Source organism: Aspergillus undulatus (assembly GCF_047715775.1).
Source record: "Aspergillus undulatus strain CBS 261.88 unplaced genomic scaffold BDV17scaffold_2, whole genome shotgun sequence".
In the NCBI taxonomy this organism is placed as follows: domain Eukaryota; kingdom Fungi; phylum Ascomycota; class Eurotiomycetes; order Eurotiales; family Aspergillaceae; genus Aspergillus; species Aspergillus undulatus.
In genome coordinates this window covers 861,495-888,753 of record NW_027396606.1, presented here as the reverse complement: position 1 = coordinate 888,753, position 27,259 = coordinate 861,495, and the positions used below count along the sequence as shown (strand labels likewise).

The window sequence follows — 27,259 nt, the reverse complement described above, 5'->3', positions numbered from 1 at the left end:
CAGCGGATACGAGCGCCACGTTTTTTATCTGACAACCACCGTGAATGGCATTTTGGTGGTTGCCTCGTTTAATAGACATGATCTGATCCAACGTACAATTACCAGTGTTTCTGGAGGTTATATAGAGCAGGCTTATGTATTTCTATCGTAGCCCATAATGCACAAATTAACGCCATCGCAGAAACAACCGTGCGAAAAGATATCCGAAGTATACAAGAGACATGCCCTGCATTGACAAGATAGACATTCGTATAATACAAAGGTACAAGGAAGAGGTAGGCAGCTGCGTAGTTCCCAGCCGGGACAAACGAAAATAGGCTAGTGGTATCCTCTACGACGCTTCCCCTGGTTGCGGACTCGTGGAATGACCACAGCTTTGTTGGGCTTCTGCCTGGGCCGAGTCTTGTAGCCGCCTTTCGCCTGTATAATTAATTAGCAAGTTGCAGCAATTACTGAATGAGAGTACACGTACCGGCAGACCCCAAGGACTCTTCGGGTTGACGTTACCCTTCGACTTTCCTCGTCCACCACCGTGAGGGTGGTCGGCAGCGTTCATGGCGAGACCACGGACTGTCGGCCGAACGTTCAGCCATCGTGATCGTCCTGCCTTACCAAGCTGCGAATACTCGTACATCGGATTGCTAGCGACACCGATGGTGGCACAGCAGTCTTTGTGAAGGAGACGGACCTCACCACTCGAAAGGCGAATCGTGACATGCGAAAGGATGCGCTCACGAGCCTGTCTCGCGCGCTGCGACATGCGCTTCTTTCTTCTACCTTTCTTCTCCTTCGTCTCTGCTCCTTCCTGCTCCGCCTGGTCCTGCTGTGCCTCTTCTTGCTGTGGTTGTTCCGGCTGTGCCTGTTCCGGCTGCGCCTGTTCCGGCTGGACCTGTTCCTGCTGAGCCTGTTCCTGCTGAGCCTGTTCCCGCTTAATCTGCTTCTGAATCTTAATCTCTTTGTCGGCTGCAGCTATCTGATTGACACCTTTAGAGATCACTGTTGCAAACGTGCCCGCACTACGGCAGAGCTGCGCTCCCTGCCCAGGACGGAGGCCGACATTATAGATTAGTGACCCAACCGGAACCATGTGCAGAGGCAAGCAGTTTCCTCTCCAGGCAGTTCTGGCAGCCAACACACCAGGGTCGACAGCTCCTCCCATGCTCTCCCACAAATCTTGAGGAATGCCAGCCATATAACTTTGTACAACATCTCCTGCCCGCATACCATCTGCAGCGACAATGTAGCTTAGCTTTTGAGTTTCTTGGCTGCGAAGGAGCGCAATGTGCGCGCTTCGTCCGGGATCGTGCTCAATGCGCTCAACGAGGTGCGGTCCGGGGGCATCTCTTTTGAAGTCGACGACTCGAATCCGGCGCTTGTGTCCACCACCATGATGACGGACGGTGACTCTACCGGTGTTGTTCCGACCACCTTTGCTATGGCCGCGCTTGGGAAATGTCAACTTGTGGACTGGACGACCTTTCCACAAATGATCGATATCGGGTCTCCGTAAATGCCGGACACCGGGGGTGCGCGGCGTGTATTTCCGCACGGGTACGGTGGAATCCTGACGGAGGGGTGGAGGAGCCATTCCAAGGCCGTAGTCGACCGTCGAGCTTGAAGACTCGGCGTAAGGGGGAGACTCTGCGTTTTGCTGGACATCGGTAGAATAGGCACGAGGAGTGATAGATGGCAAGCATCGGACTGGAAGTCGGATGGCCCTAAGGGCGACCCTTTGTTGAAGCATATTGCACGGTATGCTCTGTGGAAGGGTCCAATTGGGCCCCAATGCGCAATATCGTACAAGTCAAGGCGAAAAAACTATTGCACGATCATGCCCGGACCGGTTTCGGAATACAGCGAGTCCCACGGGGTCGTTGTCGAATGACCGTGACAAACTGCAACTGCCAACAAGCACCGTCGGCCCCGGCTGAGCAAAAATGTCTCCGGAGGGTTTGCGGCTGTGGCGGTGTAATCTTTCACGTGATTTGCACCGCCATATTCCAGGTACCGTGGCTGGTGCGAATCACGGGACCACGCGCGTCGCACGGCGAACAGCGGTTGCCCGGCAACGGGAGTTGTTTGGGTGATCGTGTCGCACCGCTTCACGGGTTTTGGCGCGTTGCGTTGAACCTCATCGCCTGGACAACTTCCGCGGTGCTTTCCTGACCGTACCATTACCACTTTACCACGCCATTTTGCTGCCATTGTCGAGACCGTGAATGGTCAATTTACGCTTTCATACAGAACTGGCATAAAAGAACCGAAGGAAGCTCTCTTTTTGACTTCTTCCCCTCTCCTGCTCCTCCCTTTCCTCTTCACTATCACGAACTTTCTCTTTCTCACGTCCAAAAGGCTCTTGCAAAAAAAGCAGACGCAACGTACATAGCGAAATACCCTCGATACCTGCACAAACGAGCATATAAGTCCCGCGTCTACGACGTAATTGCTCGCGGCCTGACCGGATTGTGGTGTGGGGCATCAGTCTTTCCCAGCCTGGCTGACTTCCGCGCTAAACAGTAGGGCCAAACATCGCCTGTGCCCTGTCAAGTGGCCTACCGTCTTCTCCTACATCCACCCCCCCCCCCCCCATCAACATACCTTCAAGAGCAGCTCCTACTTCACGCATCCTTGACGCTTCCCTAGATATTCTCGTGTTTCTTGTTCATATTTTACTTTCTTGATCTTTCTATACCCTCTTCCAGCATTATTTCGTGTTGCTAGAGCGAGCTGCGCGTCCTGAAAGCTACGTGTTTAACTCCGATTGAGAACTTGACCGATATCAACAAACCCATATACGACCTTGAACCAAGCCGTTCCACATTCCTCTCGGTTGATCCTTTCATCTCTGCGCTATATCGACCGATTGCTTGAAGGTTGACATACTCGCGCTTGGTACGTGCGCAAATGCTGCTGTCCCCTGGCTATTTTGACTCCATCAGGGAATGCTGACTGAACACCAGCGACGTGAATCAACAGAACCCTATTATCCTCTACCTATCTTTCTCCTATCTGTTGAGGGTTTTTTCCTGCACCTCGCACCCTTCTCGTCATGCCTCCGGTAAGTTTGTTCCAACAATAGACGCGTCATCGATCGGTACTACGATTGGTTCACCTGGTCGACGCGAGGACCCTCGACTAATTGGAAGGCTTCTGCTCAGGCCCGGAACCTTCGCACGCGAGGTGCCATGAATGAGAACGATGAAAATGGTCCGTCAACGCGCGTGACGCGAGCAAAGGCCGCTGCTCTCACAACCGACGCCCCCGCTGCCAACGGTGCCCTCAAGAAACCTCTTCAGACAAAGAAAGCTGCTACAGGCACCGCTGGAACCCAAAGGAAACGCGCCGCCCTTGGTGATGTCAGCAATGTTGGCAAGGCAGACAATGGCGAGACAAAGGACGTGAAGAAGGCCACAAGCAAGACTGGTCTGACATCAAAAGCAACTATGCAGTCGGGCGGAGTCCAGAAGCTTAACCGTAACAACTTGTCGCGCACAGCCCTTGGAGCCAAAGACAACAATGCGAAGAAGCCTGCCCCCGAGACAAAGCGCCCTGGGAGTGGATCCGGTATGGGAAGCGCGATGAAGCGGACCTCCAGCCAGAAGTCGCTCCAGGAGAAGACGTACCAACAAGAAGAGCCTCCACGCAAGAAGGTCGACATTGAGAAGGTTGAAAAGCAAGCTGAGGTTGTTTCCTTGAAAGAGAATGCCAAATCACGGACACAGGCGGAGGAACTCGCCAAAGAACCTCAAGACTTTGTTGCAGACCTAGACACTGAGGATCTGGATGACCCTCTGATGGCCGCTGAGTATGTGGTGGAGATTTTTGACTATCTTCGCGATTTGGAGATGGAGACCCTGCCGAACCCCGACTACATCGATCACCAGCCCGATCTAGAGTGGAAGATGCGCGGTATCCTCGTCGACTGGCTCATCGAGGTGCACACTCGCTTCCGCCTTCTGCCTGAGACTCTCTTCCTTGCCGTTAACCTCATTGATCGGTTCCTCTCTGCTGAAGTGGTGGCCCTGGACCGTCTCCAGTTGGTCGGTGTGGCTGCTATGTTTATCGCCTCAAAGTACGAAGAAGTCCTCTCACCACACGTCGCCAACTTCAGTCACGTCGCCGACGAGACCTTTTCCGATAAGGAAATTCTGGACGCCGAACGTCACATCCTGGCGACACTCGAGTACAACATGAGCTACCCTAACCCCATGAACTTCCTTCGCAGAATCTCCAAGGCAGACAACTACGACATCCAGACACGTACCCTCGGTAAATACTTGATGGAAATCAGTCTTCTCGATCACAGGTTCTTGGGTTTCCCTCAGAGCCAAGTTGGTGCAGCAGCCATGTACCTGGCTCGTCTGATCTTGGACCGTGGTCCTTGGGTAAGTTATGCTGCGTCGATTGTTTGAAATTATTAACTAATCCTTGTATAGGATGCTACTCTCTCCCACTACGCCGGATACACTGAAGAGGAGATCGACCCTGTCTTCCGTTTGATGGTCGACTACCTCCATCGTCCAGTCTGCCACGAAGCATTCTTCAAGAAATACGCCAGCAAGAAGTTCCTCAAGGGTAAGCTTTCACATTAATAACTACTATGGACGCATGCTAACGCCCCGTCCAGCCTCCATCATGACTCGACAATGGGCTAAGAAATACCACCACGTATACATTGATAGCGCACTCTCAGAACCCTACAGCTCCCTCAAAGACCACGAATAAACCAGATGTCTTCGGTCTTTTTCTGTGTTAGGGTAGCCTTAGGCTTGGAGTTGGTGTTCTCGATATGTTGGCATTTTGTTTGTGATGGGTTTAGGGTAGCTCTTGCATATGTTTACGACGGCATCCTGTTTCATTGCGGACATTGGCATTCTTCGGCTTCACGGGAGGTGTCTGGCGCTCTGGTTGCGTTTGTTTTGACACTTGCTTTTCAGTTCACTTCTCTATACACTTCTTGGGTGCCCTCGGGATGTTTCACCTTTGCTTAATTATACTTTTCCAAGTTTAGCGATACTCAATTCAATTCTGTTTAGCCAGACTACGGAGCCATTGATTTGTACAACATTATGTCGGCGATAGTGTTTTCACTTGGAATAAACATAGGCGTCAATAGCTCCAAATATGTTTCGCGCCTCGGCGCGGCAACAGCCGAGGTCGCCCCCCAACTACACCCAAGTCTACTACAGCCCCCATATACCTCTTCATAAGTTTATCATTAACCAACACCAATAAAGAATCAGGATGCTAACCTCGTGCCCCTTCTGTGAAATTGCAGCCGCTCATCCGCCAGTTCCTCCATCGAGATATCTCCCGACGACAGACACGGCCTCGCAGTCCTTATCACCTCCACAGCCAACACCAACACCAACACTAAACCCAGGCGAAGAAGGACACGCTTTCCTCATCCTCTCCACGAAGCATATCCTTGCCTTCCTGGACATCATGCCCTTGACACAGGGCCATCTCCTTGTTGTTCCGCGGAACCATTACGAGAAGTTGGGCGAGGTGGGGGTTTTGGTTAGTAGGGAGGTATGTCTTGTATACTGTAATCTGAACTCATTAGATACGTGGTGAGGTTGGATGTATCTGTGGATCTATGATGTTGAGTTCTTGTTGACCGTAATCTAGCTAGGAACATGGCTCCCCGTCCTCTCGCGCGCCGTAATGAGGACCGTATTCGGGGAGACGGAGACGGAGGCGGAGAGCACAGATGTAGATGCGAATAGCTCTAGTTCTGCATTGACAGACCCAAGCTGGAACTGGAACGTCGTTCAGAATAACGGTACATTACCCTCCTTTCATTTTTTGATACTCGTCACAGCCCCCAGATGCTAATACTAACAACAACCATCAACAGGCGCGGGAGCCGCCCAAGTCGTCCCCCACGTCCACTTCCACATCGTCCCTCGCCCGCCACTAGGGGCTGCATCAACAGGTGCTAAAATGAGCTTCATTATGTTTGGGCGCGGGCAGAGGGAGGATTTGGATGATGGCGAGGCGGAGAGGTTGGTGGCGGTTTTGAGGGAGAGTGTTGCGAGGGAGGTTGTCAGGGTGAGGGAGGCGGAGGGGGTGGATTTGGAGGGGGAGTTTGGGGGTGGTTATTGGAAGGGAAAGGGGAGATTATAGGATATTTGTATTTCTCGTTCGTCTGAGGTCTCACGGGATGGCTACCATAGGTATAGATACAGGGCGCGAGTGCTATGCGTTTCAATATCTCATCAATATACATGAGTTATTAGATGGATGGATGGCTAAGCCTGTCCCGTCATTGCTCAGGCCTTTCGTTACCTGCAGGAGTCTGCTTAGCGGCGGCTGGAGCCGGGCTTCTCTTTTCTTTCTTGGGGTTCGTCGTAAAATACTGCGTGAGTTAGAACCGGCTGATGGTGTAGGTATGAGTGAAAAGAAAGCAACATACTATTCTCCTAAAAGCGTTCAGATCATCAGCGTGCACGCCCGTATCGTCGCCCTTTCGTCGCCCTAAGGATATATCGGACAATAAGCCCTCAGGCAGCCTCCGGTATGTGATCAGTCGCCGTGACCCTGAAAGGAAACAAAGTTAGTCGAGCTCTATGAGAAAAATCATGGCCAAGCCATACGAGGTATTCAACTTACAATTGTTGAATGGCTGTACAGAAATGCTGATGACTTCTAAGTTCTCATGCATCGGGACAGGAAATTCGAAGTCTTCTTCGCTGGATGTTGGCATCCACATGCATAGACGCCCATCCGTGACTAGGGTGCGCGCAGCAAAAGTAAGGATGTCCTTTTGCATAGCTTCGAAGCCGTATGGCTTCTTGGGGGGAATGTATCCGGGTCGCCTAGAAAAGATTAAGCACCAGCCTGTGGGTTCGCGGCAGAGGAATGTAATAAGAAACGTACAGATGCGCAGGGACCCCATCGATAATGACTTCTTGACCTTTAGAGGCGTTTCGTGATCCCAGAACCCGCAGACCTTCTCGGACACCATAGGGCGGATCGCAAACGATACCATCTAGGAATTGGCGGTTCAACAGAGGTGTATTGGTCAAGTCAGACGCGAACAAGTCGCCGAAGTTGCTGCTGATCCCGTACTGTTGGAAGTTCAGCTCCACGCCGGACATCTTCCAACTTTCCATCTCCTTCCCCCGGAAGCTGCGCCCATCGATATCAGAGCCGAACGTAAGAGCACCGAAGTGAGCCGCTGCCACACAGAAGCTACCCGTTCCCACGAACGGGTCGTAGAATAGCTTCCCAGGTGCCGCACCTGCCATATTGGCAGTGACCAGACTCAACTCGGCATCCATAGACGTCGTAGCGATATACTTCCGCTTCTTCAGATCATACTTGGTGACGGCCTCGCGACTACCCTCTGCAATCCGGCGGCCAAGATAAATATTCACCGGATCCGACCCTCTCGACCAAGAAGCCTGTGTCTGCGTCTGCGTCTGCCCCTGCTCCTGTTCCTGCGCCTTCCCCTTCAACAGCGCACCCGGATTATGCGTAGTATCATACCACTGCTCAAGAACCCAAAAGTCCTGGTCGGGATTCTTCATACTAATAGGCCCCTCAAACCCAACAAACGAAAACGACTGAATGATCTCCGCCTTCTGAGTCGAGCTGCGCTTCCCCGCAAAGCTCTCAACCGTGAACTTGAACGGCACCTTCTTGTACTGGCCCCAGAGATGCTGCGTCCGCCTGCGGACATCCGCGTGGAGCTCGTCATAGGTCGTGCCGTGGGCCCAGAGCTCGAAGATATCCCGCGCTAGGATACTGCGCGAGATGAGTGTTCGAGCGGCTTCTTCGTTGGGAAGCCGGACGAGGCAATAGGGGGACTGGGTGCTGTTAGTGGTTGGTTTACTCTATGTATATTCTCCGCTGTTGAGCCGGGGTTTTTGTTAACGCAGTATTGGCCATCAGACTTGCTGAACGCAACACTCCCGTACGGGCCGGAAAAAAAAGGAAAAGTGAGATCAACTCACGATTTCATCGTAGGAAATGATTTCCAGATCTATTTTGTGCAGACTCGCCAGTGCCTGAATCTCCGGTTGTCGGAAGGTCTCATGGCATTGGGCGAAGCGGATGATGTATTCCATCCTTCGCCGTACCTAGGGTTTTCAGCTAGATTTGAGTGAGGAATTTCCTTAGCTAAATTGACCGAGCGAAATGAACATATGAATTTTCTCTTCAGGTGCTGAGCGGGGGCGTGATGATGTGTGTTGAGAGGTCGCGTGTGATGTCTAGAAATTTTCTCTCCCAATGAATAAAACTGGAGGGGGAGGAGGGGCAACCAGCAGTATACAAATACAACTCGAAATATTATGAATTCAGCATAGCATAAAATATCCATTCTGTAGACAATTGATATGTTCAAGCAAATCATGATCGTTCTATAAAATACAAACAATGCTCTTTATGAGAGCTCTGGTCTCGCAACAATCATCAGCAGCATAACTGCCATCCAGGCATGGGAATCTCTCGATATCAGTAAGGAAAAAAGAATAAAGAATAAAGAATAGCACATTCTTCTGACAACCGCCATAGATATCTCAATATGACGCCATTCCTCAGTAAAGACCGATTAAACCTTCATAACCATCTGACCAGAAACTCCGCCGCTATGCTAGCTCTTCGCCTTGAAGACATGTCGTGAGCCATATCCGAAGACTGGAGCAATCTCGACTATCTCGTCAGGGGGTATCATTTCATGTTTCAGCTCCCATCCGGCTCGACGGCAGAGCTCAGACACCACCACGTCGCAGTCGCCTAGCAAATCGATATCAAAATTTGTATGCGTGACAGGCTGAGCAATAGTGTTAGCATGAGGAACATAATTTTTGGAAAATCAAGTACCAACCGTGCGAGAGATGTAAATCTGAGGGATGTGAGGTGGTAGTACGCCTGGAACCTCCGCAACGGGCGCAACTTTCAGCGACGTCCCAATGACGATGACCAAGTCCACTTTGTCTCGATCGTGGTGTAGAAGGCGGCGACTGAATTCATCGGGAAGGTCCTCGCCAAAAAAAGTAATATCCGGCTGAGTTAGTCGACGTCAGCAATTGAACGAACTAATACAGTTAGTGCTGGTCTACCAACCTTCATCACGCCTGGCGTGGGTATTTCGTAGTCTTCCTCGTCAGAACTGTCCTCTCCATCTTTACTTCTGTCTCTGTGAACGCCATTGCTGTTGCGCTTCCGCTTCTGCCCTTGAGGTTTCAGCGCATCCTCAGCAATCTGCTTGCGACATTGAGCGCATTCAGGAACAACCCCTTTCTTGATCTCGTCATAAATTTCGTCACCGGAAACTTTGTATTTGCACTTGACACATGTAGCATTTGCAAACGAACCGTGACACTGCACAATTTTCTCCGGGAGTACACCCGCGTTGGCCTCGATGTTGTCGATGTTCTGGGTGTAGTTGGTAAGAAGCTTGCCCTTATCCTGGAGCAGGCGGATAAACCCATGAGTTGGCGAGTATTTCTTCTCGGTAGGAAGGATATCTTTCGCGATTGAATAAAAAATACTTGGATCCTCGTGGAAGATGTGAATATCAAAGACTTCCTGGGGGTCACTAAGGCCTAGATGCTCCAGCTGTGAGTAGAGTCCAGTATCCTTGGATCTGAAATCCGGAATCCCAAGACTTGTAGAGATCTATTTGGCAATCAGAATCCATTGGGGGCCTCAAAAAATAATAGCGTAGTACTTACACCGGCCCCAGTCAAGACAATGATATTCTTCGAGTCCTTGAGTAGTTTCGCCGCATCATCGATTGAGTTATATTGAGGCAGTTTCTGGCGTCTAGTGAACTCCCGCGAGATTGCAATTGCCAGCAGAGGATGATATGCCTCGTCCGGCGCACCATCAAGAAAAGCAGGAGGCAGAATGCCAAATGCAGTGCAAAGCTTCTTCGCAGTCACCGTGTCGCGAGCAATTGTCTCCTCCACAAACTGCGCCTTGCCAATCTCATGCAACCTTTTCCGAAACTCAACAGCTTCCTCGAGAGTACAGGCACCGGGAATTGCTGGAAAAAAGAAAGAGAGATATTGTCAGCGCTAACTATTGAAGAACTAGGGCATACTGTGAACTTACATCCGTCGCGAAGCTGCTCATCACGAATCATCTGGATGGCATCCTCATAAAGAGACCCAGTCTCCCACTCATCATTCAAGCCATCACTGTCTGTCTCATACTCAGACTGGGAGACCGCACCCTTCTCCTCCACCGCCACGGCGCTCTCAGTCGGGGCAACCTCCGCGGCTTCGACCTCCACCAGCGGAGTCTTCAACGGCGGGCTTTCCCCACGGGGCGCTGGAACAAGGTCCATCCTGGTGAGGAGAATGAGAAACCTTCAGCAGCCTCTGGAAATGCCGACTGAACCACTCACATTGAGCTTTTTGCCACGCCATAAACGGACGACTGGCTCTGCACTATTGTACGGACGCGTGATCGGATGGGGTTTATCCGGCCCGTGCCCGATAAGGCGTCTTATCTCCACTTGATAGCGATCCCTTTGCATGATAAGAAAGACAACTTTTCTATATTGTATGGTATCATCATGAAGATTCGTTTCATGTACATCATTATGAGTCGGCCATCTCATGGTCATCATCAGAGTCAATTCCCTCCCACTCTTCCTCCCCATCCTCGCCATCCTCGGCGTCGTCTTCCATGTCTTCTCCCAGCTCCTTGTTCATAGCCTCCACGAGCTCGAGAGCATGCTCTTTGAGACGTTCATCTTCATATTGGATGTTGTCGTAAAGTGTCAGACTCTGTTTGAGCCACTCCCTACTAGCCACAAGGGAAGCCTGCCTCTTGGACTCGGGCGCCTCGTTTGACTCTGTTTCTTCAGTGTCCTTCGGGGCTTCTCCTTTCTCGGCCAGGAGATTAAGACACCAGCCTCCCAGATACCACGCTTCCACACTCTGGTCGTCTTCAAGGATAAGGCGCTCCAGAACTTCGAGAGCTTCCAACGACATAGAGACTTCCATTAGGAGACGGGAAAGACTAATCCGTGTTGGGAAGTCAGGAACATTTGGGTCTTCCGGCGGCAGATTCTTCCACAACTCCAAACTCCTTGAAAGAGCTGCCCGCGCATCGTCCTCTCGTAATTGCGAAATCCGAATCGACGCCAGCGTCTGCAGTACTTCTGGGGAATTAGGCTGGACAAGCAAGGCTTCTGTGATAAGGGCTTCGCAACGGCTCTCCGCATCTTCTTCCCATCTAGAATTGGTCAGCTCAAGGAAGTGTTTGAGAACCGGAGAGACTCACGAAAGATCCGTCATATAGATCTCTGCAACACCGCAAAGAGCATTTGCCATCTTTCCCTTCTTTTCCTCCCGCTCCAATACTTCCGCAGGGCCTTCCTTCGCCTCCAACTGTTGAACAATATTCCGCAGAGCTCCCACACCCTTCTCAAACCACTGAACACTATCCTTTCCACCGAGCTCGCTCAATTGAGCAAGCCATAGAAACTTCTCAGCGCCGCCTCCTTCAGACTCAGGAATAGACCCGTTGGGATCCAGCTCGACCGCCTGAAGAAAGTGTTGTTTCGCAAGTACGATATCGCCCAGCTCGACGTAGATCTCCGCAACCGTATTCAAGCTCGAGAGCTGCGCCGGGGAATTGGCGGGTGCACTTTCGAGTGCATGCTGGGCCAGCGCGAGCGCATCTTCGGCTTGTCCAGTCTGTAGAAGTAACGTCGCTTGCTCAAGAAGCTTGGCCGGGTCTTCGTTCATCTTGCGTTTCGATATTGAGCCGCCGGCGCCCAGGACGGACTTTTCGCGGGACTTGTTCTTGGAAGCTTTCTTCTTGTGAGGTCTGGGCTTCCCCATTGTATAAGCGTCGCAGAAAACGTACTCTGCGTGTTTTCCCGGTGTAAAATTTATCTAATAGGGTGAATGAATGACCGTGCTGGAGCAGATGTTATATAATTGAGATTTTGTCTTCAAGATTTGCTTGAAGATCGAAGTGCTTGCCCAATGCGGGTGGAATAATTTTGGTCGCTTTTCTTATCTGTTTGTTTGGTTTGCATGAGGGACCGGCGGCGATTTGATTTGGACTTGAGAATCGGTTCAGACAACTATAGTTCGAAGTCTACACCAAGGCAGTTCAGAAGCTTCTGTTTGTTTCCTATCCTCTTACTACTACACTGCAAGAACATTCCGCTCTCTGGATGCTGCGATAGCAAGCATTCTTAGCCTTACGACCAACCTCAAATTCTACACCCCTCCTCGACAGTACCGTCACCACAAAATGGGTCGTGAAGACCAGACAGAAGAGCGCGAGGTGCTCGATTCAATCTTCCCGGAAGAAATCACAGGTACGGAGCTATCAGGCATCCTAGAAAGAGACTATACTCACTCAATCTAGATATATCGGACACAACATACCGGATATCAATCACGCTAGACCCCCCCGAGAACGACGAGCAGTCCGCCGACGCCGAACCTCCCATCCTAGTCCTCCAAGTCTCCTACCCTGAAGAATACCCAGATGTAGCCCCGGATCTCGAGCTCAGCGCGCCCTCGAACGCTCCAAAACACCCCCGACTAGATATCTCCGAGGATCGCATCCGGCTTCTCGAAGCGCTGCAGCCGACTATTGAAGAGAACATGGGGATGGCGATGGTATTTACGCTAATCAGTGCGTTGAAGGAAAGTGCTGAGCTACTTATGGCCGAGCGCGTTAATGCCATTCATGCGGAGATGGAGATGGAGGCTGCGCAGGCGGAGGAGGAAGAGAATAAGAAGTTTCAGGGCACTACTGTGAACCGGGAGACGTTTTTGGAGTGGCTTGACAAATTTAAAAAGGAGATGGAGGAGGAGGAGAGGAGGCTGCGGGAGGAGAAGGAGGCGGAGGAAAAGAAGGGCACGAAGAAGGGGCCTGCGAAAGAGGAGAAGAAGCTTACAGGGAAGCAATTGTGGGAACGGGGTTTGGCTGGAAAAGCAGACTTTGATGAGGAGGATGAGGATAGTATGCCTGCTGCTGTGGAGAAGATTAAGATAACGGCGTAGCACATATTCTAGCGCCTCAATTATAACACAAAATGTGTGTTGTCCGGCAGACCTGATATGTGAAAGTGAGATCTCTGTTCTAAGAAGCGAGACACAGTATAGATGTGTTCTTATCAAACACAGAATGTTGGTTGATGGGTTGCGATTTGAGAATTGGACCCAGCCGGTATCGTTTGACCCGTTGCGATAGGGGTACTCTGCGTTGGCCGAGCGGCCCAGATTCGAAACTAGCGGGCATTCTGAGATGTTCTCCCTCTGAGCGGCGCCTGGCGGTCCAAATGTGGAACAAAAAGATGGGTGCCAACACGACAATCGCAATGATTTCAAGCCGGCCGCCAGGCGACAGCTTGTTCGACGGCTGCAGCATGTATCCCGGAATCATAACTGAGCCATGCTCAGTCGTGGTGTATATGCCGATCGAAGTCGGAATGATTGTGAATGCCAATCCTAAGGATTGATATTCGATCGGAGTAAGCAGACGAATCGGAATCGCGTGAGCATGGGAAATCATGTCGCGGCAGACTTCTGCTGCTCTTCTTCAAGCTTCTTCTTCCGAGCCAAATTCTCCTCCTCAGCCAACCTGCGCTCTGCAAGGACGATTTCCCACATCTTTTCGGCATTCCCCATTCTCTTTCTGCCGTCGTTGGCCATTATGTCTTTGAGATCACAGAGCGCCGTATCGACCGCGCTAGCCCAGTTGTGGTCCTCTTGGCCAGTCGTAAGAGAATCCCATTCATCCTCGTCTTGGCCAAAAAGCAGTTCCGTCTCTAATCTTTTCTGGCGGTCAAGGAGTTCTTGTCTTCTTTTGATCTTCAGTCTTATAAAGCGGCTGAGGTTTTTCGGCTGCGGTTTCTTTATACGCAGGAACGGAATGCCTGAAGCATTGACAAGGGCAGGAACTTGGCGTCGACCGCTAACAACAGGTCGAGGGCGCGATAATATAGATGTTGCGTCCGGATGCCGTTTATCTGTCGCTTTCTGAAGCTCCTGGTTTTTCTGTGCCTTGATTTGCTTTTTCGACAACTCCTTCGCGGGTCGTCCTTGAGCTAATATATTTTGGACTTCCGTCTTGCGTTGCTTGACCGAGCGCGCTTCAGAAAGGATAGTCGTTACCAAACTGGTGTCGTTCGCATTGCCTTGCGACGCCGAGTTTAGAAGGTCGAGAGCCTGACGGGTTTAGCCATGGATCACGACAAAAAAGATGGACCGCATACTTCGTATCCAGCCTTCAGCGCATTTGTGGTTTGTGAAGGACTCTGAAGACCCTTATATCTGCGAAACCGTTCTTCGATATGTGATTGCGCTGAGGCAAGCTGTGGCGCGGTCCGCTGTAGGTCGTTACATCGTCGAAGGAGCACTCGGTAAAGTGCTAAGCCTAAAAACAAGAATTGGTGAGCGTGCTTATAGAGGGTTTTAGAGTGATTTCCCAGACATACATGCGAACCGATGTACAGAAGAAGATTTAGGGACGACCACTCGATGCATTATTTTCCGTTTGTCGATTCGGAGTTCCGCCGGGGATGTCGGGGAAGTTCAAGCTCCAGAAACGACATGATGTAGTCACGTGCCATATACAAAAGCATGGACGGTGGTCATGGATGAAGTAAACAATAGCCTCGATAGGGGTAGGCCTGTACAGTCCGATACAGACAGGATGATCTTGGTTTTGCTTTTCGATATGAGTATCGTAGCCCCCCAAAGAACCGTCAGTGCGACTGTTGATTCTAGGTACCTTGTTTAAGGTGACGGATACTGGTGGACATGAAATGTCGATAAAAGGATTTCGATTTACAGTAACTCTGTTGTACAATACAATGACTAACGGATGAAAGGCTTGTTGATTGCGACTAGGCTGGGACGTGAAGCATCAATACCTGCCGCCATGCATAGACTAAACATGTTCTAAAAATTCAAGGAGCAGAAGCTAATGAACCGGACGTGAACACCGACCATATACTCCATTTTGGACTCGTGATTCATTCATAACGCATAAGCTTAAAAGGTCGAGCCCTCAGGCGGCTGAGGAAGCTTCTTGTGTTGCGGTAGAGCCATGTACCTGGAACCCTAAGTCCTGCAGCCAATGTGAGGAAGATTGAAGATAAGCCTACCTTCTTAGTTCGATCAAAACAGTCTCCATGGTGTAGTCGCGCTTCCACTGGGCTAGACACGGGAGTTTGGCGGGATCGACCTGAGGATCATTAGCTGTCCAGTCTCTCATTAATTCGTTTTGGATACCGATATCACAAACCTTCCCTGAGTGCGGATCAACGCATGGGATGTTGACGCGCGAAATGAACTGAAGAGTTGGAGGAAAATCAGGGTACTCTGGACCGCAATGAATGTTGAGACTGTATATCCTGTTCTCGTGAACACTCTGTGATCGTGGAACACAAGCGTTAGCGCACTGAATCCTCCAACATCCCAAGCGAGGTACAGCATACGTGAGGGGGACCAAGGACGGTTCCGTTCCAGTTGCTCATCATCATGTCCTCACCATCAGCAAGACCGTAAGAGCAAGCCTCTGATATATTTCAAAAAAAAAGTGCATCAGCTAAAAGATATACACTGACATTCGGTGCTGTCGCATGCTTACCTGCTCCCAAGCCCTTCTCACCCTTCTCCAGCTCCTCTAAGAGCCGGAAATTTCTGGGAACCTTGGCAGACATTGCGAGTCAAGCGCCGTAAACGTGAGAGTGAAATCAAGACACGAACGGACAGCGATGCGAAAAGTAATGACCAGGAGGAGGGGCGTTAGGAGGGGCGTTAGGCGGGAGAGAAATAATTCCAAGTAAATGAGGGGCTGTCGTCACAGGCCTTATCCGCCGATATCAAGCCAAAAGCCTGTGGTAATTCACTTACGTTACGCGGTGAAAATGGAGGCATCAATGGTAATTCAATACGGACTTCGAAGCGCTCACGTGATGATAAGGGAAAATTATCACGTGTCAACTATCCGGGGCGTCTTGGCGCTTCTGATGCCACGGCGGACGACTTGCTGTTGTTTATACATCTGGCCACACTTCTCATTATATTTGGAACGAGAATGCTGTCGGACTTCTACTCATTTACATGGAGCTGAGGTAGGATTGCTATTAGCTATCGTTTCAATTGTCGGCATACCCAGCCCACAACTCATGACGCCCGTGCATCTGCCGGCTCCTCCTTAATTGTTACCTACAGGCTGTTGGACGGGCCTCGGCCATGCGTTATTCGCAACAATATAGCTGGAAATGTCCTCCCAACTGCTGCAGTCAGAACTTCTGAATCTTATCCAAGAATCAAAGAGAAAGAATGCTGATTTGCGAAATGTCTGCTCCCCTTTTATGCCACAAGGGATGTCAGGGTCCACAGCTGACTAGATTGTAGGCCGCCGAAGAGTCCCTCAATGACTTGAAGGCGCTCCCATCCACCTCCGAGGCGCAGATATCTGCGGGTAAGCTGGAGACCTTCTAAATGTTATTTTAAGATGGAGCGCTGAGAAGTACAAAGATCTCGCCCGCAAGCTGCGATTTGTTAACCCGTTCATTCTGGCATGCCATAGTCGCCATGCGAAACTTGCCGGCATAGGCGTCATTTGCTTGCAGCGACTGGTTGCCTCTAAGTCTCTGCCCTCGGAGAGGTTGAAGGATGTCCTTACCGGCTTGAAGGAAATCACAAATCTAAGTGAGTTTCAAAGCCTTTACCAGATTACAGGCATAGACTAACACGAGGAAGCCCTGGACATCCAGCTCAAGATTCTACAGACCCTACCATCCTTGCTGCAGCACTATTCTAATGATCTAGGCGGCGATCTGCTTGTTACAACGCTCGAGATATGTGCTACTCTGCAGTCGAGCAAGACCCTCGCGGTCTCTAGTACGGCAGCTGCTACACTGCAACAGCTTGTTGTTTCTACATTTGAGCGGGTATCGCTTGAAGATCGTACGTTGTCTCAATCCACGGCGGAATCACTTGTGACTTACAATCGTATATCTGTAGAAACGTCTGATGAATCGCGTCCGACTACTACAGTGAAGATAGATGGTGCATCTATGAAGATAGGCTACTTTGCGTCAGATGCTTTACAAGTGAGATATCCCGAGCTTTGAATGAGGAAGCCCTAACTCAACTAACTCTCTTCCAGGTCTTGGACGACCTGTGCCGCCTTGTGGATGGCGAATCGTTACAGTTCTTGCGAATCAAGTCACTATCTCCAACTTTTACTTTGGAACTTATTGAAAATATCCTACTCAACAGTGGACAATTATTCGTTGATCATCCCGAACTCACGCAAGTATTGCGGACTCGCCTGATTCCCATGACCGTTAGATACTTATCGGAAAGACATACTTTCTCTCAAACCGTGCGAATTGCCAGAATCCTCCTCATTCTTCTCAAGCGGTATCTCTCGCTATTGACGGCAGAATGTGAAATGGCTCTTTCGCTCTTGACGCATCTACTTGAACCTGACGGCACGGCGTCATGGAAACGAGTACTCTGCATGGAGATGTTTCGAGGCCTGTACGCCGAACCAGGGCTTGTCCGGATTATTTACTCACTATACGATGGGGAGGAAGGAAGGAAGAATATTCTTCGAGACCATATGGCTTCTCTTGTTCGGTTAGCAGCTGAAAAGCCTTCTTTAATCGGCGTTAGTAGTCGCTCAACCGTACCGTCGCGTGCTGAACACTCTCGGTCTATCACTGAAGAGCAGATTACTCTGGAGGTTGGAGGAGTTGCAGGAGTCATTGGGTCCTCGGTTCCAGCCAATGACACGAATGTGCCAGGCATCAGCTATCAGTGGAGTGTAGTACGCTCACCGTACCTGGAGTTGCTCGACAAATCCGAACCGCCACTGCCGCCTGACACATATATCTACAGCCTGGTTCTGAACTGTGTAAGCGGCTTCGCTGAAGGGCTCGCAAAGTTCATACTTCCGCTCACAGTCCCTGACCTGAAAGCGAAGCGTAAGAGCCGATTTATGCATGAGCGAAGTGGAGGCTCTACGTCGTCCGCCCAGGATTTATCGAGGGACGATTCACTCAAGCGGTCAAAGTCGACGAAAAGGCTTCCTGTGCCCATCAATCCTCTCGAATTAGAGTCTCACCCTCAACTCTCAGCAATCCGAACCTGCGCGGGGATCGTTGAAGATTGTTGGCCAGCTGTTCTTGCGACATGCTCAACCTTTTTATATGCGTCATTAGATGATGATTTCTATCACAACCTTGTTCGTTCCTTCCAGAAACTGACTCATGTGGCTGGTCTGCTCAGGTTGTCCACTCCTCGAGATGCCTTCTTGACCACACTTGGGAAAGCTTCCATGCCAACCGATACGAGCATTGCTAAGTCTGTTGGTCCGGTTGTGACTCCGAGCACTCAAAACGAAGCGACGGGTAAATCACAGAAAGGTAGTGAGGTCTCTTATATCACCCCTCAGTCACCTTTGGAAGGCCCGGCAGCGCCCCTCAGTGATCAAGCTTTGACTCTCAGCACGAGGAATCTCCTGTGTCTTCGTGCCCTTCTCAATTTGGGCATTGCTCTTGGGCCCACTCTAGACCAGCCTGCTTGGTCGATAGTTCTTGGTACACTCCAGGATGCAGATTTGCTGGTCAATAACTCTCCGGCAAAAGCGCAAAACGCAACCAGCTCCGACATCGCAGGAGGCGCAGGGGGAGACATACCCCAGGGTAACTTAGGGACGGAGATCCTGGCCGTACACTCTGCTTCAGCCAAGCTCTTTGAAAGCACTAGCGACTATCCCAGTGCCATTTTCCGCGCCTTTCTGATTGCGCTCTTAGACCTTTCTGCGACGACTGAGGAACCTGCAACATCCGACGATATTGAGCGCACAACAGGACAGACGCATTTGCAACCGAGCTCTGGTCGCATGCGTCGGTCATCTCGTCGTGTGTCGCATACGTCGGCTAAATCTAGGATCCAGGAAGAAGAGTTGCGGTTTGTCTTGGAGAGGGCACATAGCTTAGCCAAAGCAAATCTTGAGAGATTATCGTCTCTAGCGGAGAATGACCAAAATGTTTGGCAACTCTTCGCGGACCGCCTAATGGCAACTGCAGCCAACGGACAGATCAGTCAAAACCTCCGTCTGCATGCAAATGAGGTTCTCAATGGCCTAGTCTTCGAAACAATGAAGCAAAGGGTCGACGAGAATGACTCGGAAAGAGATATGCGACAGGTGCGAAATCTGAACACATTAGAATCCCAGATCAAACTTCTTTACGAAACCAGTGGTTGTTCGCTAGGATCCCCCTCAACTTCTATAGTCGAGATTCACGAGCAAAGCTTGCAAACAGTGAAGAACATTTTGGAGCAGTATGCTGAAAGCTTTGGTCAGTGCTGGAAAGCTGTTTTCAGCCTCATCTCGAGCGTATTTGGCATTCGGGCAGCGCAACAGGGCCAGAGTACGAAAGACGTTGAAGGTGATCAGCCGATGCTGATAGCAGACTCTGCCCGGCTCATTCAAGTCGCATACAAAAGCCTGCAGCTCATAGCATCCGACTTTCTATCTCAACTTCCGCCGAGTTGTCGTCTCGACCTTGTGGAATCATTCTTCAAATTCGCCCTACAGCAGCAGGTCTTCAATATCTCGCTTACCACAACATCATCTTTCTGGAACGTCTCCGATTTCCTTCATGAACAGACTGGGCAGTTTTCCGTTGAAACACATCTCGAGTTAGGTGTCAGTGAGGAGAAGCTTGTTGCATTAGCGAAAAATGACGACCCATCTGTGTCAGGAAATGCACTCTGGTTATTGCTTCTTTTGCGGATTGTCGACGTCACGATTGACAGCAGAACAGAAGTCAGAAACTGTGCAATCCATACTTTGCTAAGAATTTTTGATGCCTACGGCCAACAACTCTCTTCCAAAGCATGGGGTCTATGCTTGAACCGAGTTTTGTTCCGGCTAATTGAGCGAATCGAAGCCACCTTTGCTGATATGCAAAGCAAGGATAGAGATTCAGAAGCACCAAATACATGGACTGAAACGACGGTTCTTGTGATCAAAGGAGTCTCTGACCTTGCCATTAATTTCTTTGAGACGATCGCAAAGGATGACGGGTTTGCCGAGTCCTGGAAACGGTTGCTGGATTATTTCCAGAAGTTGGCTGACCGACGCCTCCTAGAAATCAGCCAAGCCGTGTTCGCAAGCTTATCAAGCATTCTCTTGCGAGTTCAAGCGGGGGCGCTAAGCAAGGAATCCCTGCAGTCAGTCTGGACGGTATGGTCTAACGGTCATCCTATAGACCGCGAAGATTTGATTGATTTGGATAAGCCAAACCAAGATACAGCGATTGCGTATTTGCATAGCTTCCAGCAGATCTATCGTCTGTATAAGGAAAACCTGACGAAGCAAGACATTGAAACAGTCCTTTCACATATGAAAGTGATCGCATGGAATTCGATATGCCCCAAATATTCCCCTGACATCGACCGGCCGTTGCAGTTGCAGGACTTGATAATTGACTGTGTGAGAATGATGTGCCTCGAAAAGGACGACTCACAGGGCCAAATCATTCAGTGTCTGTCAGACTTTACCGATTCCCCTCTCTCGAAATGGTCCCCGGACAGTGACTCCAGGAGACCGACATACGTCGCATTCTCCAAGAGTGCAATAGATCTACTCAGTTGGTACATTGCCGAATATGGCATCAAGCAGGACATATTCACCGACAGCTCTGTGTCAACTGCTCTACAGCATCTCGCAACCCCTATCGTTCGCCGCTATGAATGGCCTGGGAAGGACAAAGAGCCTAGTCTATGGCGGAAATCCACCATAGCATCGCTAAACATCCTGCGAGTGACAATACCTTATGTAGAGAAGCAATACGGCAACGCAAGCGAATCCGAAGTATCGCGATTCTGGAAATCTGTTGCTAAAATTGCAGATGGCATCACGGCTGCCACAGGTTATAGGACCGCATCCATCTCAGGGCCTACATTACTGGGAGATGAGGCCTTCGACGTCGATGCCTTTGAAACACTGAAGTCTCTTATCGTTCCCTCTCTCGGTGCTTCGGCGGTTCACGACGACATTCGGCGAGATTTCGCTTGCGCCCTTCTCCATTCATCATTCATCTACCTCCCACAAAGACACGACCTACCCGCTAAATACCGCGAGGACGGAACACTGAGAGGCATATATGACGTGCGCCCAGGACGGACCTTCGAACCGCCACCAACCACCCGAAGCAAGATGGCCTACGTCGCGCTAGACACCTTGTTCCAACTCTCAGCATCGCCTGATCAGAACCCATCGGCCGGTGACGAGGCCGCCAAGAGGATGTCTATTGCGCGCTCAGTATCACCCTATTTGATCCTTCGCTGCGCCGTATCACTAAAGGGCTATATTGCAGACCAGCCCTTACGCGGGCTTATGCCGCAACCAATTCCAGCACGCAGGGCACTGTTGCATCTTCTTCAAGGAATGGTCAGTCTTCAGAGCGACCCCTCTGCTATCCCGCCGCCGCCCATGGCCGATTCAGTACCCGAGCAGACCCGGAAGCAAAGCTTCAAGAAACACCTGGAGTGGATATACCCGCTTGTTGTCCAGGCTGTGCAGGTGGCAGGCAAGGAGAGAGGTGGTGGTGAGGTTCTACGTGCTCTTGCTGAAGTGCTTCGTGAGGTTGGCAGTGCGTAAATGGTGATAGCAATGGTCCATAGAAGTACATACTGTTAGACTTGTCCCTTCATTGTCCTTTGCGAGCAGAAACACCATGCAAAGCCTTGACTCTTCTTTCTCATTGATGCCTGCCTGTATCATTCGATTTATGACCGCTTTAGGAAAACGAACCATAGATAGTGCAAGTAGACTGATGAACTATTTGAAACCTAACTAACTCCCCAAAAACACCATCATCCATGCATCCCATACCCACATCAAATCAAATCAAAAACACCAAAAGAAAAACAGAAAGCATCCAAAACAAGTCAATCAAGCCTCCCCGCCCCCTAACCCCCCAGCAACCATAACCCCCTCAACAACCCTCATAACCTCCCTCTGCACATCCCCCGCCGTCCCCCTAACATCAACCGTAAGAACATCCCACTCACCCTGCCCAGGCTCCTCCAAATCCCTAAGCTGACTCTCCACCATCCCCGGCTTCATATAATGCGCCTGCCGTGCCGAAACCCGCGCATACAGCTCCGTGCGGTCGAGCTTCAGGTAGACAAAGTGGATGCGCACATTGGGGGACCCGTACGCGGCGACGCGCATGACGTCCCGGTATTTCTTCTTCAGCGCGGAGCAGGCGACGACTACGCCTGCGGGGGCCGGGCTTGAGGGGTTGTTTGGGTTTGGTGTTAGGAGGGTTGTTGCTGCGCTGCGGAGCGAGATCAGCCAGTCCCACCGGTCTGCGTCTGTTAGGGGGGTACCGGTGGACATTTTGGCTTTGTTGGAGGGGGGGTGGAACTATTATGGCATATTCATTAGCATATCTCATAATATCTCATTTCAGACCAAGGTCTTCTGTAGTATAGGTAGGCTGGTTGGTGGTGTGACGTACATCATCGCCTTCTAGAAACGGCACCCCGAGCGCCTGCTGGAGAGAGCGCCCGACTGTGCTTTTGCCGCTCCCTGCGGGCCCCGTCACGACCCAGATGTGCTGGAGGGAATGCGGAGACATTGAGACTGTTTCTGAGCTCGAGGGTGCGGTTGTGTGGCTGTGATTGAGGGCTGCGACTGTGACTTTGAGGTTTGTGCGCGCTGGGTCAATGACCGAAGACTGCTGGCGTTCGCCGGCGGAGAGCATTTTGGAGCAGATGTAGATGGAGAAGAGGAATGTGCCTAATTATGCGAAAGATGGGTGACGGGGTGAAAGAGCCTTAGGCGCAAACGCAAAGTTTGGGACGCCCTGGTAAGTGGTCGAGTAGGTAGGGACGGTAGGCTTGGGTTGTTTGCGGCTGTAGTACAGAGACTGTTTGTCTGAGGAGGAGTGCGCCGATGTATCAGGAGTGAGTAGGGTGGTCAATAGACGGCGTGGGACATAAAAGTACAAGATCTGGAGAAGGAAAGGAGGCGTTTATATTGTCTCAGGATTCAGCGCTCAGGAGTCGGCACCGGGTTTGCGCCAGTGGGTCATGGCCCTGTATTTGTATGCCAGGGTCACATCCCGAGTCGCCAGTCCGGGCTGAATGATTACACGCGATATCATCAGGCTCAAGATCGGGGATAAAGAAATAATTACCAGAATACGGCCGGTGGGGGGAAGTGGGGGAGCAAACAGAGACCTGGAGGAAGAGTCCAGCGGTCTGGTTGTTAGCGGCTGATCTATAGTTGCGGTATACTCCCCCGTAATATCTACAAGCATTCAACACCAACACAGCGCTTCGAGGCAATTGAACGCTCAACTATAAAGGATCTCGAAAGCCCCTGCCAGACACTGCCTCAACTACTTCTTCCGTATGATTTCGAGAGCAGCCTGGTGGTGTCATGGCCTATCATCTATGATGTCACATCGTCATTAGCCGGGAAACCGGGGCGAAGCAGTTAGAGTGCTCCATCCTCCGTCTTTCGGTAATACGAAGTCTCAAAACTCGTAGGGAGCACAGGTGGTAATCTCCAAGGCACAGACTGCGATTAGTTCGAAACATGAAGAATCTTACCAGAGGCCAATCATGCTGGGAATAGCCCCTTTCATATCTTGACGTTCAATACCCCCACACTAAGCTACATTAAGAAGCCCTGGGTTTGCGTGGGATATCGTCGGAAAATGGGAGAGCTCCTCCCACACTGCCCAGGCCTCCATGGACCAGAGAAACGACCGATGGCACTTTAGACGGGTCACGGAAAATCTTCCCCCATCGTCTCAAAGTATCGGCAGCAGACGGTCATCGTTATCTGATTGAGATTAGGAACCTCCGTCTGGCGCACGGCCGCTCTCCTGGATTCCTACTACAGGTTTTCATACCAGGAAATTTAGTGTCCTGGCAGGCTCTGATTTGACGGCGTTGGGAAAAGGATGTTGTCCGACCTGGAAACAGATCCTTTGTGACCGCTGCGTGGACGAGTAACAATCCGCCAACTTCCCCCGTATCTCGGATCCTGGACAATGCCACATTCCAGTCTTATGCCGTCGAGGGTTGTAATCTGAGCTGTCATGTCTTCCTCTCTCATGTTGGGATCACCCGACAATGACGGAATTTTGGCCCTGAGGCCGGTCAGTCCCCATCGAGAAAATCAAGTTGGAAGACTGTGATTGGTCAGTAAGACAGTCGGGTGTGGCTGAATCCGGGGAAATCCGCTAGGCGGCTCATGGAGTGGAAAAAGCATGCATATCGTTCTGCAGCCAACGGAATTCCCCTGATGATATCATTCGGTCTGCGCGAATAATATCTGTGCACAACATGCCCGTTTCCCTGCAACTGGCAAGAGACTTGCTTTGATTCCGCGGAAATGGGTTTCCTAGAGTATACTCTGTACTTTATAAGGCTTCACAGCCACACCCAGTTGTATTTGATGACACCTCCCCCCCAATTGGCCGAGAACCACCGCGGATGCATGTCAGGTTGTAATACTCTCAGCTCTCTGGAAGATTTCTGACGCGCTTCAGTCTACGCATAGCTTCCTCTGTATGGTCTTGTATGGAACTCTCCTATCAAAGGGTGGTCCGTCGCATTGCTCTTGGCGGCGAACGTAAGTCAGTTCGGTCATGTAACGTCAAACATTGTTGCTCAAGGAGATAGTCTATCGGTATCAGGCAGATTCTGTATGTCGATAGATGCAGAGAACATCATGTTTCAAAAGTTGTGTGTTGTGAGGTTGAGCGTTCTTTCCACTGCGGCGGTGGCTTTACGTAATCACCACATGCCACCGCCAGGCAGTAACGCGAGATGCTGTCAACGCTGCAGGAAGCTCTACTGAGCTCACCAGGTCGACGTCTTCTTGTAATTGTGTTTCTCCGATCCGCCTGGCCGTACTGACGAGTTAAGATCATCTCATATATCGGTCAACTCACCATGACTTCCCTCTTCTTCTCCACCCCGCTCGACATCGATGTTGTCCTGGAAGATGGCGATGAGCGCCAGATGGTGGACGTCAAGCTGGACAAGGGTCATCGAGAGAAGGTGCCCTTGTATATGGACGGAGAATCGGTTAAAGGCGCTGTCACTGTGAGACCGAAGGATGGGAAACGGCTGGAGCATACAGGCATCAAAGTGCAGTTCATCGGAACAATAGGTATGGAAAGCTGACTGGCTTCGTTCGGCCGTGCGCATTGCGCAGACAACATTGGCCTTTTTTGACCATATACTAATGTACAACTTGGTCAATTTAGAAATTTTCTACGACAGGGGCAATCACCACGAATTCCTTTCCCTGGTCCAAGAACTTGCAGCCCCCGGCGAGCTGCAACACCCGCAAACCTTCCCCTTCAACTTCAAGAATGTCGAGAAGCAATACGAATCATACAACGGAATCAACGTGAAGCTACGATATTTTGTCCGAGTGACGGTATCCAGGCGCATGGCCGACGTGATCCGGGAAAAGGACTTATGGGTATACTCTTATAGGATGCCGCCAGAGACCAACAGCCCTATCAAGATGGACGTCGGTATCGAGGACTGCCTGCACATAGAGTTCGAATACTCCAAATCCAAGTACCACCTCAAGGACGTCATTGTTGGGCGCATCTATTTCCTCCTTGTGCGTCTGAAGATTAAGCACATGGAGTTATCGATTATTCGACGAGAAACGACTGGCACCCGGCCGAACGAGTATAACGAGAGCGAGACATTGGTGCGCTTTGAGGTTAGTGGTCAAAATCATAGCTTCTCTGGATTGTCCGCTGATTGGTTATGTGATTATAGATCATGGATGGGTCGCCTTCGAGAGGTGAGCTAATCGCATTTGTTCCTCCTTGCATACTCTTCTCAGTCTTGGGGTCCTTGAAGCACAGTCTATCAAGGTCCTTCAGAGCACGAAGCCGGCTGAGCGAACGAGATAAGAGGAAGGAAACAACCATTGCTGACTGTCTGCAGGGGAAACCATTCCCATCCGGTTGTTCCTCGGTGGCTTCGACTTGACACCAACTTTCCGAGATGTCAACATGAAGTTCTCGACACGTTATTATTTGAGTTTAGTGCTTATTGACGAAGGTATGTTGAAGCGATTCAACCGCTCATGATGCGTCTTTCCTTACCGTCCTGCACCTCGGATTTGAAGGCATTATTTGGCCCCAGCTATGCGTCGGTGCCTGAGTGCCTCCCTCACCGCCAATTTCTCTGCCCAAACCTTCAATAACCGTCGGCAATTGAGGATGGTTTCGGATCAGCCAATGTCGCGCGGATTTCGGCCCGGGGTTGTTGCAGGCACCATTATCGGCGTCTCCCCGGCTGGTGACCCCCACGCTAAATCTTCCCTCACCTGGTTGACTCCACAGTCCCCAGTTTCGTCCGCTTTATCTTACACCGTTACCATACCGCTGTATTTTTGCTCTCCTCATACTAACTTTCATATAAAGATGCCCGTCGGTACTTCAAGCAATCGGAGATCATCCTTCACCGTCTTGCGCCAGAAATTCCGCCGACGCCTGAGGTAGCCAAACAGCAGCAGATTCAGATGGCGCAAGCGGCCGCGCAACAACAGCACCAGCTCCCACCGGGGTCTGCTACTCCCGGACCTGGAAGGGAACATCCAAACAACCAGCCTCAACCTCAACCAGTTGACACTCCTGCGGCCTAGGCTTAGATATTCCTAGACGGCCTAGATGACCCATTGTGTTATACTCCGAGTCTCTGAGCACCCACCCCTACCTACAGTGATCAACAGTCCCGGGCTCACTCACTACATACATACCTACCTTTGATGATATTAACTAATATCGACATATACCCCTTCGCCTCCTCTGCACTGACTACTATGTATATCTCTGTATATGTATACTGTCTCTCCGTCATGATTATCCCTGTCTATTCTACCTGCTAGTGTGCAAATACACCCAATTCCTCACGTATTTTCTCTCCATCGACCGGCGAATAATCAAAGATCGAGGGTACTCCGACATGTAACGCAACTGGGACAAGGAGTACTTTAGTCACGAAATTAGCCGATGGAACGATGTTTTCGATGGACATCATGCTTGGGCAGATAGACTACATGCACTTGGGAGATCTCGTCTTGATTAATCCTGGTTATCATTCGCGTACATAAACAGCGGAGGATAATGACATCCCGAGTCGATGCCATGCCTTACTTCCAGCGTACCTTGCGACAGCGAACTTTGCAAGAGTTGCATTCTCCGTCAATGACCACAAAAGTAAAAGTAGAAAGAAAT

General features: G+C 50.6%; 11 protein-coding genes across 11 annotated transcripts; 5 read left to right on the top strand and 6 right to left on the bottom strand.

Annotated features, from left to right (window-relative positions):
* Positions 1 to 3: 3 nt before the first annotated feature.
* Positions 4 to 1,916, bottom strand: BDV17DRAFT_250893 (mitochondrial 54S ribosomal protein uL2m). Its single transcript, XM_073756368.1, has 2 exons — positions 473 to 1,916; positions 4 to 420 (listed from the first exon to the last, which is right to left on the bottom strand). Exons 1-2 carry the CDS (start codon positions 1,742 to 1,744, stop codon positions 319 to 321), a joined length of 1,374 nt encoding a protein of 457 aa, XP_073620746.1. The 5' UTR covers positions 1,745 to 1,916; the 3' UTR covers positions 4 to 318.
* On the bottom strand, positions 1,904 to 2,588 carry BDV17DRAFT_250892 (uncharacterized protein). Its single transcript, XM_073756367.1, has one exon. The coding sequence runs from the start codon at positions 2,477 to 2,479 to the stop codon at positions 2,237 to 2,239; it is 243 nt and encodes an 80-aa protein (XP_073620745.1). The 5' UTR covers positions 2,480 to 2,588; the 3' UTR covers positions 1,904 to 2,236.
* Positions 2,589 to 3,185: 597 nt separating this feature from the next.
* On the top strand, positions 3,186 to 4,725 carry BDV17DRAFT_278946 (B-type cyclin nimE; the record flags this gene model as incomplete). Its single annotated transcript, XM_073759625.1, has 3 exons — positions 3,186 to 4,385; positions 4,437 to 4,575; positions 4,628 to 4,725. 3 exons carry the CDS (start codon positions 3,186 to 3,188, stop codon positions 4,723 to 4,725), a joined length of 1,437 nt encoding a protein of 478 aa, XP_073620744.1.
* Positions 4,726 to 5,198: 473 nt separating this feature from the next.
* Positions 5,199 to 6,064, top strand: BDV17DRAFT_250887 (uncharacterized protein). Its single transcript, XM_073756366.1, has 2 exons — positions 5,199 to 5,532; positions 5,632 to 6,064. The coding sequence occupies exons 1-2, from the start codon at positions 5,245 to 5,247 to the stop codon at positions 5,836 to 5,838; spliced, it is 495 nt and encodes a 164-aa protein (XP_073620743.1). The 5' UTR covers positions 5,199 to 5,244; the 3' UTR covers positions 5,839 to 6,064.
* A 204-nt stretch (positions 6,065 to 6,268) lies between these two features.
* BDV17DRAFT_278945 (uncharacterized protein) lies at positions 6,269 to 11,810 on the bottom strand (the record flags this gene model as incomplete). The annotated part of the gene is made up of 11 exons (XM_073759624.1): positions 6,269 to 6,361; positions 6,419 to 6,543; positions 6,616 to 6,821; positions 6,883 to 7,814; positions 7,962 to 8,087; positions 8,837 to 9,016; positions 9,076 to 9,630; positions 9,687 to 10,000; positions 10,069 to 10,304; positions 10,609 to 11,188; positions 11,387 to 11,810. 11 exons carry the CDS (start codon positions 11,808 to 11,810, stop codon positions 6,269 to 6,271), a joined length of 3,771 nt encoding a protein of 1,256 aa, XP_073620742.1.
* Positions 11,811 to 12,231: 421 nt separating this feature from the next.
* On the top strand, positions 12,232 to 12,992 carry BDV17DRAFT_286712 (RWD domain-containing protein; the record flags this gene model as incomplete). The annotated part of the gene is made up of 2 exons (XM_073760988.1): positions 12,232 to 12,298; positions 12,349 to 12,992. The coding sequence occupies 2 exons, from the start codon at positions 12,232 to 12,234 to the stop codon at positions 12,990 to 12,992; spliced, it is 711 nt and encodes a 236-aa protein (XP_073620741.1).
* A 507-nt stretch (positions 12,993 to 13,499) lies between these two features.
* Positions 13,500 to 14,477, bottom strand: BDV17DRAFT_286711 (LYR motif-containing protein; the record flags this gene model as incomplete). Its single annotated transcript, XM_073760987.1, has 3 exons — positions 13,500 to 14,159; positions 14,207 to 14,367; positions 14,429 to 14,477. The coding sequence occupies 3 exons, from the start codon at positions 14,475 to 14,477 to the stop codon at positions 13,500 to 13,502; spliced, it is 870 nt and encodes a 289-aa protein (XP_073620740.1).
* Positions 14,478 to 14,644: 167 nt separating this feature from the next.
* BDV17DRAFT_250871 (E2 ubiquitin-conjugating protein MMS2) lies at positions 14,645 to 15,813 on the bottom strand. The gene is made up of 5 exons (XM_073756365.1): positions 15,586 to 15,813; positions 15,434 to 15,513; positions 15,241 to 15,366; positions 15,101 to 15,180; positions 14,645 to 15,048 (listed from the first exon to the last, which is right to left on the bottom strand). The coding sequence occupies exons 1-5, from the start codon at positions 15,656 to 15,658 to the stop codon at positions 14,988 to 14,990; spliced, it is 420 nt and encodes a 139-aa protein (XP_073620739.1). The 5' UTR covers positions 15,659 to 15,813; the 3' UTR covers positions 14,645 to 14,987.
* A 210-nt stretch (positions 15,814 to 16,023) lies between these two features.
* On the top strand, positions 16,024 to 21,865 carry BDV17DRAFT_250866 (putative endosomal peripheral membrane protein (Mon2)). Its single transcript, XM_073756364.1, has 6 exons — positions 16,024 to 16,300; positions 16,359 to 16,425; positions 16,482 to 16,655; positions 16,707 to 16,913; positions 16,971 to 17,059; positions 17,116 to 21,865. Exons 1-6 carry the CDS (start codon positions 16,223 to 16,225, stop codon positions 21,625 to 21,627), a joined length of 5,127 nt encoding a protein of 1,708 aa, XP_073620738.1. The 5' UTR covers positions 16,024 to 16,222; the 3' UTR covers positions 21,628 to 21,865.
* A 56-nt stretch (positions 21,866 to 21,921) lies between these two features.
* On the bottom strand, positions 21,922 to 22,738 carry BDV17DRAFT_286708 (gluconokinase; the record flags this gene model as incomplete). Its single annotated transcript, XM_073760986.1, has 2 exons — positions 21,922 to 22,398; positions 22,493 to 22,738. 2 exons carry the CDS (start codon positions 22,736 to 22,738, stop codon positions 21,922 to 21,924), a joined length of 723 nt encoding a protein of 240 aa, XP_073620737.1.
* Positions 22,739 to 24,859: 2,121 nt separating this feature from the next.
* Positions 24,860 to 26,893, top strand: BDV17DRAFT_70328 (vacuolar protein sorting-associated protein 26). Its single transcript, XM_073764995.1, has 5 exons — positions 24,860 to 25,164; positions 25,262 to 25,734; positions 25,794 to 25,818; positions 25,965 to 26,081; positions 26,447 to 26,893. The coding sequence occupies exons 1-5, from the start codon at positions 24,945 to 24,947 to the stop codon at positions 26,665 to 26,667; spliced, it is 1,056 nt and encodes a 351-aa protein (XP_073620736.1). The 5' UTR covers positions 24,860 to 24,944; the 3' UTR covers positions 26,668 to 26,893.
* The last annotated feature ends 366 nt before the right edge of the window (positions 26,894 to 27,259 follow it).